This window comes from Hyla sarda, chromosome 1 (genome assembly GCF_029499605.1).
Source record: "Hyla sarda isolate aHylSar1 chromosome 1, aHylSar1.hap1, whole genome shotgun sequence".
Classification (NCBI taxonomy): domain Eukaryota; kingdom Metazoa; phylum Chordata; class Amphibia; order Anura; family Hylidae; genus Hyla; species Hyla sarda.
The window spans coordinates 328,500,373-328,513,962 of NC_079189.1; the positions used below are offsets into that span (position 1 = coordinate 328,500,373).

Below are 13,590 nucleotides of genomic sequence, written 5' to 3' on the forward strand. Positions count from 1 at the left end.
ATTTCTAATATGAAGGCCCTTCAAATCCACTTCAAACCTGAACTGGTCCATGAAAAATTCCGATTTAGAAAATTTTGTGAAAAATTGGAAAATTGCTGCTGAACTTTGAAGCCCTCTGATGTCTTCCAAAAGAAAAAAACATGTCAACTTTATGATGCAAACATAAAGTAGACATATTGTATTTGTGAATCAAAATATAATTTATTTAGCAACAAATCAGATCATTTCTTTCATTTTTAGTGACCTTTCCAAAAATGAAAGAAGCGATCTGATTGATTGCTATGGGCAACTGGTCAACTTTTCCTCTGCTCAGGTTTTGATGAATCTATCCCATATCTTTTCCCACTTAACATGTTAACAGCAGATAATACGCTGCGACATTTCCAATGTGACAGGCTCCTTTTAGAGAACAGACTTGGGCAAAGATAAATCTTATTTGATAATGATTTGTAAGTTGTCACCAAATCTGAATTTTTGTAAATCCAGTGGATTTTTTTTTTTTTTTTATATTTGTACTTGGAATGACAAATCAGGATAAGTGTTTAGTTTCTTAAAATTTTAATGAAAACATTTAACTGGGGAAAAAAATAAAAATTAAAACAGGACATTAAACTTTGGGAAATACTAGAATGTTGTTGCATAGAACTTAGTGTATTGAGTAGAAGGCCGCAGACACACAGTAAAGTAGTCCCAACGGTTCTTATCTGATCCAGTTATGTTTCAAATGCAAGATCAAACTGTGTTTGTAATTTTTTTTTCCTCTTTATAAATGCATTTCATTATACTATAGGTTCAATATACTTTATCCTGTAAATTACACCCATGCTAAGAGAAATAGTTGACACCAGAGAAGCATTGTACTTAAAGCAGGTCAAATAACTGTGAAATGAAGACAGCCATTTTAAAAGATTCTTATGTGTAACAGGCCATAAATAACAGCAAAATCTTGTGGAAAAGTAACCAATAAATGGTGCTGCACCTAGAGTTACTGTTTAGATTATACAGCAAGGAACTGGTCAGCACAGTTCAATTTGAGTGTTTCTTTGTATGTACACACATAGGGACTATAGTGGAAAGTACTGATAAAGCAGTCACATGATTTCCACTTATATACTACAGACTGGACAATGTTTAATACATTAGGAAGTGTTTATACACAACCCCAATGTACAGAGATTGTGGAAAAAAAAAAGATTTATTAAAAGCCAAATAACTCCAAGGCTGCTGATGACCACAACCCTTTTAAGTGGAGGTAGTTGCTATCCCACCAAGAAAAATTTACAGGACTGACTGCAGGAAAATACATGAGATAATGTCTGGTGGTTCAACTCTTAAGGCCAATAGCAGTGTCTGCATGCGATAACTTTTTATACAACTTCTTCATGCTGTCCACTTTTTGACAAGAGCCTCAAGTTTATCCTTATCAGCACCACAAAGTTCATCAACCTGTCGGGTTTAAGACAAACAATTACATAAAGGTCAACAAAACTTGAAGCATTAAACTTAAAAGGGGTACTCTAGAGTTTTCAAAAACATATCCCCATCCAGAGAATAGGGGATAAGTGTCTGACTGTGGAGAGTCTGACATATGGGACTGCCCGCTATAACCACAACAGAGCCCCTAATCTCTCCACTACGTACTCCATGCATTGGCATCAGAGAAACTTGAAAGCCACATCTCCCGTGCTCCCATAAAGAAGGCATAAAGTGCGTGCTGACCCAATCAGGCCATGCAGGGGAGAACCAGGGCCCAGTGGTATGACTCATCGCCAATAGACACTTCTCCCCTATTCGCAAGATAAGTTTTAGAGGAGCAGTCAAGCGGCAGAATCACTGATCATGGCTATGCAGTATAATTATCAGTGTAAAAGATCAGTGTAATGCATGTTATAGCCCCTAGAGGGGGCTATAACACTGCATAAAAAAAAATGTAAAAAAAGTTAATAAAGATCATTTAATCCCCTCCTAAAAAAGTTCAAATCACCCCCTTTTCCATAAAAATAAAATAAAGTGTAAATAAAAATAATAATATGTGGCATCGCCGTGTGCGGAAATGTCCAAACTATAAAAATATATTGTTAATCAAGCTGCACGGACAATGGCGTACCAGCAAAAGAATTCCAAAGTCCAAGATAGTGTATTTTTGGTAACTTTTTATACCATATAAAAAAAAAAAAATTATATATATATATATATATATATATATATATATATATATATATATATATATATATATATATATATATAATTCTAAAAAATAAATATAAAAAAAATAAAATAAAAAAAAAAGGATCAAAAAAGTCAGAACAAAACAAAAAAAAAACAAAAAAACAATTAGCCCTCATACCGCCCCGTACACGGAAAAATAAAAAATAAAATGTATAGGGGTCAGAAGATCTTTAAATGTATAAATTTTTGTGCATGTAGTTATGATTTTTTCCAGAAGTACGACAAAATCAAAACCTATATAAGTAGGGTCTCATTTTAACCGTATGGACCTACAAAATAAAGAGAAGAAGGTGTCTTTTTTACCGAAAAATGTACTGCATAGAAATGGAAGCCCCCAAAAGTTACAAAAGTGTGTTTTTTTTCTTTCAATTTTGTCGCACAACTATTTATTTTTGGGTAAAATGACTGATGTTATTACAAAGTAGAATTGGTGGCACAAAAAAAAAATAAGCCATCACATTAATTTTTAGATAAATTGAAAGAGTTATGATTTTTAAAAGGTAAGGACGAAAAAACTAAAGTGCAAAAACTGAAAAACAATCGGTCCTTAAGGGGTTAAACTGTTAGGACGTACCTTCTGTCCACCTTTGTAAAAATGAAATGTTGGCATGGCTCTTACAGCACATTCACCAGCTATTTCCTGCAAAACATAAAAGGGGAAAGAAAGTGGATCAGCCATATATCCATAGAGATTGGAATTTTTTCTGAATGAAAGAGAAACACATTTTTGCTGAAGGCAGCCTTACATAATGACAGACTTGCTTTTTCCAGTGGTCTGTCTCCTATGCTGAAGTACACAGCTGTTTTATGGCACAGCATCAGAGGAGAAACCTGCAAGGCACCAGGAAAGGACCAGGGCCATGCAAGTTCTTCTACACTACTGCATATTTTATCATAGGCAACATTATTAAAGGAATATTCCACTACATAAAATCTTATACCTTAAACACAGGATAGGGGATTAGAGATTTATCATGGGGAGTTTCACTGCTGGGACGCTCTGCGATCTCCTGCATGAAGCCCATATAGCCAAGGCCTATATAAAATTGTCAGGATGCTGCATGAGGGCCCTATTCCTCCTGGCAGCCTCCCAGTCTCTTGGAGCACATGGTGAGTGAGCTTTTTACATCTGTTCCCCCTGGTGCGGTGCTGTTTGGCATCCGTTGCTGCCCCGGCGCTGTTTGTGGGGTGGCGCGGCCAAGGGACTGGCTTGAGTGGCATTGGGGCTGCTCTGCCAGTGTGGTCGTTCCCCCTGTGGGCACTGGTGTTGGGGCAGTGGTGGTCGCCACTTAGTGCTGTGCCATTATATGCTAGGGACCTGCTACTTACAGGCGGCTAGTGGGCTTGCACTTCATGATCATAAAGCACACTAATGACCTGTTAGTTTAATAAATGTTGCTGAGAAGCATTAGATCATTGTGCATGCTGTGGATGTGCAACCATGTCTGTTTTTCTCAAGTTGAATTCTCCTGTGGTATGGAGCAGGGTTGACACACCCGCTCCATGCATCTTTATGGGAGAGCCAGCGATACACAAGTACAGCACTCTTGTACCTCCGGCTCACCCATAGCGATACATGGAGGGGACGTGTCATCCCTGCTCTGTGCATGAGGGGAGACTTACAGGATATTGGGGGGGGGGGGGGGGGGGGAGGGTCCGAGCGGTCAAACCCCCTGCATTCAGATACTTAAAGGGGTATTCCAGGCAAAAAAAATTTTTATATATATCAACTGGCTCTGGAAAGTTAAACAGATTTGTAAATTACTTCTATTAAAAAATCTTAATCCTTCCAATAGTTATTAGCTTTTGAAGTTTTCTGTCTAACTGCTCAAAGATGATGTCACGTCCCGGGAGCTGTGCATGATGGGAGAATATCCCCATAGGAGCTGCACAGCTCCTTGGACGTGAGTCATCAGAAAGCAGTAAGACAGAAAACAGCAACTCAACTTCAGAAGCTAATAACTATTGGAAGGATTAAGATTTTTTAATAGAAGTAATTTACAAATCTGTTTAACTTTCCGGAGCCAGTTGATATATATATATATATGTAAATAAAAATAAAAGAAAATGGTTTTGGCCTGGAATACCCCTTTAACTCCTATCCTTTGGGTAAGGAATAAGATTTAATGTAATGAGTACTAGTCTGTCACCATTATATGCTGACATGTCTGTGAAATTTGCAAATGTTAGTCATATATAAAAGGATATTTTCCTCTAGAAGCATGTCTGTGGACCTATTGCGCAGTCCAGTCATATTCTGTGCACATGAATCCTATGTGTGGCCATACACCACGGATAGAAGCATGTTAAACATTTGAACAAAGCTGAAAAAAATCATCATGCAATAGTTTTTTCAGCCATACACATTTTAGTTTATAATGACAATCAGTTTTTCAAACAGGTTATACATGACCACTGATGCCGAGCGAAGACGAAAAGTCTTTCTGGTAACCGTATTAAAAGTTACGAGAGATGGTTAGTGGACAATCTTTCCTGAAAGAAAGATCTTTTTTTTGTTCAACATGAGCTAAAAATTCCAAATAAAGCTGGATGCCTCTTAGACAATGACAGTCTGTCAGCATTCATCTAAAAAGTTCACTGTTTAATTCCACCTGTCTGCTAATTGTTTTGGTGGAAATCATCCATTTTTAAATCAACTTTCATCTAATATGTATGGGCGCCTTAAAGGCTGTTGAGGAAAACCGACAAATCCACAGCAAACCTGGATATTTTATCAACTGAAAGCAATTCGGATCAAGAATTTCTATAAAAAAGGTAATACATAAGGTTATTCAAGTAAATGGAACTAATACAATTTTCTTAGGCTATAATAGGCTGTCCTACAATTTAATTAGGTAGTCTGGTATAGAAAAAATAATAATAGGTTCATATTTTGGAGCTGGGGTAAAAAATGAAAAACAAGTGATACTTCCTACCAGCAGCTCTCTTTGCAGCTTCTTCCAGTCAACCGCTGTTCATTTCTTAAACACTGCAGCCAGCAACTGGCTGAGCGGGCAGGTCCTGCTCCAACATCTTGTCTCGGAAGCAGGAAGAAGAGACGGGCAGCGGAAGACTAGAAGATGCTGCAATGGAAAGTGCTGGGGTCGGTAATTATTAGTTGCATATTATAAAATTTAGTTTATACCGGAATACCTGAGTAAGGTTGTTTTAAATAACCCATCACAATGGAGTAACTAAAATCAACAACATTACCATACTGTTATATTGGTATAATAAATAGGCTGACTAATACACTTCTAATCTAAAATGCTGTAAGAAAAAAAAACTCACCTGCCCTAATCTAAAACCAGCATCTAGGTGGTAGAATCATGCTTGTGAACAGTGTGGTGTAATGTAGAACTGGACAGGGATATGGTAATTGTGAAGATCTTTTAATGCACCAGAATGCAATCTCACCAACTGTGTCTATGGTGGGGTCGAAAAAAAACAAGGAAAAAAAAAAAAAAACATGCATAGTTGTGTCTTACCGATGCTTCATCCACATCAACCTTGTATAAGAGAATTCCAGGGAAGCTAGTAGCAAGAGACTGTAGAAAAAAAAATTAAAATACATTTATAATATATATATTTTTTTATAATAATAATAATAAATAATAATAATAAATACACAGTCAAAGCATGCAAGGTCAAAAAGCTGTTTAGTGACAGATACTATTCCAGCAATTTTGCCTTATAGTCCACTAACAAGATTTCTTTCTAAAAATGACATGCTATAATCATGATTTAAAACATCAATCGATTTATCAGATCAGTAGTAGTACTGTCATGTACATTGGCAAATTTGTATTAGGGCTTATTTTTAGTGGGACGTACTTTTCAGTGCACTTTATTTTCTCATAGAATGTATTAAGCCAGAAAAACACACGTTTGGCAAAATAAAAAAAATGCTGAAATGCTGTAATCTATGGGTCAGTACAATTCTAATGATACCAAATGAATAATTTATGTTTCGTTTTAAGTTTAAACAAAAAAATGTATTGAAGTTTTCGGACCCCTATAACTTAATATTTTTTCTCCTATGGAGTGGTGTTAGGCCCCTTTTACACTGCCGTTGTGCCCTGTCGAAAAACGCTTGTTAGGCTTTTTTTTTTTTTTTTTTAAATGCCTTTAACCCCTTAAGGACCCAGCCATTTTACACCTTAGGACCAAAGCATTTTTTGCACATCTGGCCACTGTCATTTTAAACATTAATAACTCTGGAATGCTTTTAGTTATCATTCTGATTCCGAGATTGTTTTTTCGTGACATATTCTACTTTAACATAATGGTAAAATTTTGTGGTATCTTGCATCCTTTCTTGGTGAAAAATCCCAAAATTTGATGAAAAATTAGAAAATTTTGCATTTTTCTAACTTTGAAGCTCTCTGCTTGTAAGGAAAATGGATATTCAAAATATTTTTTTTTTTTTTATTCACATATACAATATGTCTACTTTATGTTTGCATCATAAAATTGATGAGTTTTTACTTTTGGAAGACACCAGAGGGCTTCAAAGTTCAGCAGCAATTTTCCAATTTTTCACAAAATTTTCAAACTCCCTATTTTTCAGGGATCAGTTCAGGTTTGAAGTGGATTTGAAGGGTCTTCATCTTAGAAATACCCCACAAATGACCCCATTATAAACACTGCACCCCCCAAAGTATTCAAAATGACATTCAGTAAGTGTTTTAACCCTTTTGGTGTTTCAGAGGAATAGCAGCAAAGTGAAGGAGAAAATTCTAAATCTTCATTTTTTTTACACTTGCATGTTCTTGTAGACCCAATTTTTGAATTTTTACAAGGGGTAGGAGAAAATTTATACTTGTATTTGTAGCCCAATTTCTCTCGAGTAAGCACATACCTCATATGCCTATGTAAAGTGTTCGGCGGGTGCACTAGAGGGCTCAGAAGGAAAGGAGCGACAAGGGGATTTTGGAGAGTATGTTTTTCTGAAATGGTTTTTGGGGGGCATGTTGCATTTAGGAAGCCCCTATGGTGCTAGAACATATTAAAAAAAAAAAAAAAAAAAAAAAAAAAAAAAAAAACACACATGCCATACTATTTTGGAAACTATACCCCTTGAGGAACGTAACAAGGAATTAAGTGAGCCTTAATACCCCACAGGTGTTTCACAACTTTTGCACATGAAAAAAAAAAAAAAAAAATTTGCACTAAAATGTGTTTCCCCCCCGAAATTTCACATTTTTTGCAAGGGTTAATAGCAGAAAATACCCCCCAAAATTTGTAACCCCATCTCTTTTGAGTATGGAGGTACCCCATAAGTTGACCTAAAGTGCACTACGGGCGAACTACAATGCTCAGAAGAGAAGGAGTCATATTTGGCTTTTTGAGAGCATTTAGGAAGCCCCTATGGTGCCAGGACAGCAAAAAAAAAATGGCATACCATTTTGGAAACTAGACCCCTTGGGGAACGTAACAAGGAATAAAGGGAGCCTTAATACCCCACAGGGGTTTCACGACTTTTGCATATGTAAAAAAAATAAATAAAAATTTCTTCACTAAAATGTGTGCTTCCCCCCCAAATTTCACATTTTTTGCAAGGGTTAATAGCAGAAAATACCCCCCAAATGTTTAACCCCATCTCTTCTGAGTATGGAAATACCCCATGTGTGGACGTCAAGTACTCTGCTGGCGCACTACAATGCTCAGAAGAGAAGGAGCGCCATTGAGCTTTTGGGAAAAAAATTTTGGAATGGAAGTCAGGGCCCCCCCCCCACATGTGACCCTATTTTGAAAACTACACCCCTCACATAATTTAATAAGGGGTGCAGTGAGTATTTACCCCCCACTGGCATTTGACAGATCTTTGGAACAGTGGGCTGTGCAAATGAAAAATTAAATTTTTTCATTTTCACGGACCACTGTTCCAAAAATCTGTCAGACACCTGTGGGGCGTAAATGCTCACTGTACCCCTTATTACATTACATGAGGGTATTTATTTTTTTGCGTTTATGTCAGAACCGCGGTAAAATCGGCCACCCCTGTGCAAATCACCAATTTAGGCCTCAAATGTACATGGTGCGCTCTCACTCCTGAGCCTTGTTGTGCGCCCGCAGAGCATTTTACGCCCACATATGGGGTATTTCCGTACTCAGGAGAAATTGCATTACAAATATTTTGGGGGTCTTTAATTTCCTTTTAACGCTTGTGAAAATAAAAAGTATAGGGCAACACCAGCATGTTAGTGTAATTTTTTTTACACTAACAAGCTGGTGTAGCCCCAACTTTTCCTTATCATAAGGGGTAAAAGGAGAAAAAGCCCCCCAAAATTTGTAGTGCAATTTCTCCCAAGTACAGAGATACCCCATATGTGGCCCTAAACTGTTTCCTTGAAATACAACAGGGCTCCGAAGTGAGAGAGCTCCATGCGCATTTGAGGACTAAATTAGGGATCACATAGGGTGGACATAGGGGTATTCTACACCAGTGATTCCCAAACAGGGTGCCTCCAGCTGTTTCTAAATTCCCAGCATGCCTGGACAGTCAGTGGCTGTCCGGAAATGCTGGGAGTTGTTGTTTTGCAAGAGCTGGAGGCTCAGTTTTGGAAACACTGCCATACAATACGGTTTTCATTGTTATTGGGGGGGGGATGACAGTATAAGGGGGTGTATATGTAGGGTTTTACTCTTTATTATGTGTTAATGTAGTGTTTTTAGGGTACATTCGCACTGGAGTGTTACGGTGAGTTTCCCGCTAGGAGTCTGAGCTGCGGCGAAAAATTTGCAACAGCCCAAACTTGAAGCAGGAAACTTACTGTAAACCTGCCTGTGTGAATGTACCCTGTATGTTTACGTGGGGGGGGGGGGGCAAAACTCCAGCTGTTTCAAAACTACATATTCCAGCATGCCCAAACAGCTGTCTGGGCATGCTGGGAGTTGTAGTTTTGAAACAGCTGGAGGGCTACAGTTAAAGACCACTGTATAATGGTCTCAAACTGTACCCTGCAAATGTTGCTAGGCAACTCATCAGCTTCCGTCGGATCTAGCCGCACGTCATCGCCGCCTGCCGTCGCCCGCCCGGATCGATAAGTGGATCTTCGGTGCCGGTCCCCGTCGTTTCCCCGTCCTGCCCCGCCTATTGTGGGTGGGCTGGACGGGGAAAACGAAAGTTAACCCCCCCCCCCCCCGATCTGCTATTGGTGGTCGCGTCTAGACCACCAATAGCAGGGATAGGAGGGGTGGCACCCCTGCCACCTCACTCCTATCGCTTCAGGGGGATCCTGGATGTCTTAGACACCCGCGATCCCCCTTACATTCCGGATCACTATAGACCCGTAATCACGCAAATCGCAAGTGTGAATTCACATGCGATTTGCCGCAATCGCCGACATGGGGGGGTCTGATGACCCCCCTGGGCATTTGCACGGGTTGCCTGCTGAATGATTTCAGCAGGCATCCCGGTCCGATCCCCGCCCGGCGCACGGCGGGGACCAGAACTGCCCATGGCGTAACTGTACGTCCTTGGTCCTTAAGACCCAGGGTGTCGGGGCGTTACGTCATGTGTCCTGTAGGGGTTAAAGGGGTACTCCGGTGAAAACCTTTTTTTTCTTTTAAATCAACTGGTGGCAGAAAGTTAAACAGATTTGTAAATTACTTCTATAAAAAAATCTTAATCCTTCATGTACTTATTAGCTGCTGAATACTACAGAGGAAATGTTTTTCTTTTTGGAATGCTCTCTGATGACATCACGAGCACAGTTCTCTCTGCTGACGTTATTATAATAATAACATTTTGTTTATTGTTGTCCTTAGTGGGATTTGAACCCAAGTCCCCAGCAATGCAACAGTGCTAACCACTGAGCCACCATGCTGCCATTAGCATACATCTATGCATGGTTGCTAAAATGGACAGATGTCTGCAGAGAGCATTGTGCTCGTGATGTCATCAGTGTTCCAAAAAGAAAGGAATTTCCTCTGTAGCATTCAGCAGCTAATAAGTACTGGAAGGATTAAGATTTTTTAATAGAAGTAATTTACAAATATGTTTAACTTTCTGCCACCAGTTGATTTAAAAGAAAAAAGGTTTTCACCGGAGTACCCCTTTAAATGTGTAGGAAAATATGGCATGTGTGACCCTACCCTAATAGTGTATTTGAAATGGGATTTTCTACACCGGACTAAGCAAATGTTTAAAACTTACCTCATAGAAAGGAGCTATAAATTGGCACGGTCCACACCATGTTGCAGTAAAATCGACAACTATGAGTTTATCACCACCGCTTTCAATAATGGCCTTAAATTCAGGCTGTTACAAAACAGAAAAAGCTACAGTCAGATAGTGACAATATATTGAAATCAGGCTTTTCCAAAAAAAAAAAACACATTTTGAGAACATAGATAAAGGGGTATTCCAGAGTTTAAAAACATATCCCCTATTAACAGAATGGGGAGATTTATCAAAACCTGCGTAGAGGAAGAGTGGAGCAGTTGTCCATAGCATCCATAGGGGCAAAGGTTATAGCAGTAAAATCAAGAAGTATTACTTTACTGAGAGAGTAGTGGATGCATGGAATAGCCTTCCTACAGAAGTGGTAGCATACACGTGACAGACATAAGTCTATCCATCATATAAGGTAGGGACAAGGACTATTCAGAATATCGGGCAGACTAGATGGGCCAAATGGATCTAACCTGCTGATGCATTCTATGTAACCAATCAGATCGCTTCTTTCATTTTTAAAAAGGCCTCTAAAAATAAAAGAAGCAATCTGATTGGTTGCTATGGGCAACTGTGCCACTCTTTCTCTACACAGGTTTTGATAAATTTTCCCCAATAAGCATATGGGGGGAGGGTTATCAAAACTTGTGTAAAGGAAAAGTGGTGTAGTTGCCAATAGCAACCAGATTGCCTTCATTTTTTTCAGAGGACTTTTTAAAATGAAGTAAGAAGTAATTTGGTTGCTAAGGGCAATTGCACCATTTTTCCTCTACACAAGTTTTGATAAATCTCTCCCATAGTGTCAGAAAGCATGGGGCCCCGACATCTACGAGTACCCCCCCCCCCCCCCAAACTCCAGAAGGGGCCCGAAGTCTCCCTGCTGCATGGACTGTGTGGGCGGCATGCCCTCTATCCATAGACTAGCATAGCGTTAGTGTATCACCAATGCTCCTATAGAAAATGCCTGGAGAGTGTGCCAACCCCACTGTGCATGAAACAGGGAGATTCCGGGCACTGTTCTGTGGATAGGATATACACTTAAAATGCCAGAGTACCCCTTTAAAGAAGGGAGGAAAGTAAAGTACATGGAGCAGTGTTGCCCAACCAGGGTGCCTTCAGCTGTTGCAAAATCGGGCTGTCCGAGCATGCTGAGAATTGTAATTTTTGCAACAGCTAGAGCAGCGTTTCCCAACCAGTGTGCCTCCAGCTGTCCAGGCATGCTGGGAGTTGTAGTTTTTCAACAGCTGGAGGCACCCTGGATGGGCAACACTGCTCCAGGTACTTTACTTTCCTCCCACACTCCCAAATATACTGATATAGGGATTTAGAGACTAATCTGAGTGATGACAAGCTATGGAATATGTAAGCGTTATGCAAAGGACTTGTTTGTGTCGTCGCTAAAGGGTTAAAGGGCTGAGATCAGAGCTAGCACCAATCCTGGCCATTAGAACACCATACTATGCTAGTATGAGCAATGCATTATTTTCCTCTTCATTATTCGTGCAGGGTAGGAAAGGGTTATTGAACACTTAGGCTAGGTTCACACTGCGGAATCTCCAGGCAGAACATTTCCGCCCAGAGATTCCGAGTGCGTCCAGGACCGCGCGGACACTGCAGTCTCCAATAGACTGCAATGTGTTCCGCGAGTATTTCCGCCTGAATAACAACCAACGCCATTCTTCAGGCGGAAATTTTCAAGCAGATTTTCCTTTCACAAATTCCGACGTGTAAATTTGTGAACGGAAACCCATTCACTATACAGTGCATTTTAGAAAGCGGAATCTCTACCTGCAATTTCAAAGCGGAATTGCAGGCGGAAATTCCGTAGTGTGAACCTAGCCCTAAGGCGGCTTCCCCGTGCCTGGATACAAGATTTCAAGCCAATGTATGACTGGTAAAAGTAGCATTTACTGGAAACATTCTCCACTCCTTGTATTAACTGTAAAGTCTGAACATCCATGAGAAAACATCAAGGAAATCCTGTGTCACACAGCGCCCCCTCTGGTATCCGCTAGGAACAGCACAACTGGCCTACATAGTATTACAGGCGCAGAACACAACACTGGATAGCCATGCCCACTCCGTGCCACCTTACAAATATCAGAGCAATGTACAACCAATAGAACCCGAAAACTATCGCGACTGTGCCGATATATAAACGCCTGTCACCTGCCAGTGGTGGACATAGTCTGCTGTGTGAACACCACAAATAACTGCAAGCACAATAACTCGTACAGGAGCAGCAGGTCCTACCTGAAGAATTCATCTCCTCAGAGCCGCCTCTGCCAGCGGGTGAAGGGGTTAAACAGACACGTGACCACAGCGCCCACCCTAATGTCGGGTGGTATACCTGCACTTACCAGGCTCTCTACGTAGTGTACCATGATGTTCTCGTTCAGGGCTCACCCACTGACGGGAATCCTCAGACCTGCTGACTAAATATAGGGAGAGGGCTGGACTGGGCGGGGCGCCCCCTGGGGGAGAGCCGCGGTCATGACACGTCTCCTCACATGACTGGGTGGGGCGGCGGCGAGACAGCTGCTCGGTTTGTACGTACTGCGACATGTCTGCTCCCTCCCCATTATTGTGCCGACACACAGCGCTGTACTGCTATGCTGAGCCTCCTTTAGTGAGGTTACCGAAGCTCGGGGAGCCTGGCTGAGCCTTGTAGTCCTCCTTCAGTCATCCGCAGAGGGGTGTGTTCATGAATGCGCTGAGATGGAGACTGGGAGAAGCGCAGTCTCATCTTTATTAATGACTGTGACCTGCAGATAAGGGAGCGTCTACAAAGAGCAAGGACAGGCACACCTTGTGGCCAAGGCACTGTGAGGCTAGGATCTACCATAGCAGGCTACCTCACAGGTGACGGCTACATTTGAGTTCAACTTGAGAAAAAACAGACATGGTCGCACATCCACAACATGCACTTTGCTCTAATGCTTCTCAGCAATATTTATTAAACTAACAGGTCATTAGTGTGGTTTATGATCATAAAGTGCAAGCCCACTAGCCATGTCACGGCCACCTGTAAGTAGCGGGTCCCTAGCATAAAAAGTGAGTGGCAACTACCACCACCCCAACACCAATGCCCACAGGGGGAACAACCCAACTGGTAGAGCAGCCCCAATGCCACTCAAACCAGTCCCTGGGCTGCGCCACCCCTCAGACACAGTGCCGGGGCA

At 40.8% G+C, this 13,590-nt stretch overlaps 1 protein-coding gene across 1 annotated transcript; it reads right to left on the bottom strand.

Moving 5' to 3' along the window:
- Positions 1–541: 541 nt before the first annotated feature.
- LOC130273146 (thioredoxin-like) lies at positions 542–12,971 on the bottom strand. Its single transcript, XM_056519479.1, has 5 exons — positions 12,769–12,971; positions 10,391–10,495; positions 5,718–5,777; positions 2,804–2,869; positions 542–1,446 (listed from the first exon to the last, which is right to left on the bottom strand). The coding sequence occupies exons 1-5, from the start codon at positions 12,790–12,792 to the stop codon at positions 1,381–1,383; spliced, it is 321 nt and encodes a 106-aa protein (XP_056375454.1). The 5' UTR covers positions 12,793–12,971; the 3' UTR covers positions 542–1,380.
- Positions 12,972–13,590: the final 619 nt, after the last annotated feature.

Coding starts and splice junctions, on each gene's coding strand:
- LOC130273146 (XM_056519479.1), bottom strand. CDS start 12,792: ATGGTACACTACGTAGAGAGCCTG. Junction 10,496..12,768: donor TACACTACGTAGAGAGCCTG/GTAAGTGCAGGT, acceptor GTTTTGTAACAG/CCTGAATTTAAGGCCATTAT. Junction 1,447..2,803: donor TTTACAAAGGTGGACAGAAG/GTACGTCCTAAC, acceptor TAAACCCGACAG/GTTGATGAACTTTGTGGTGC.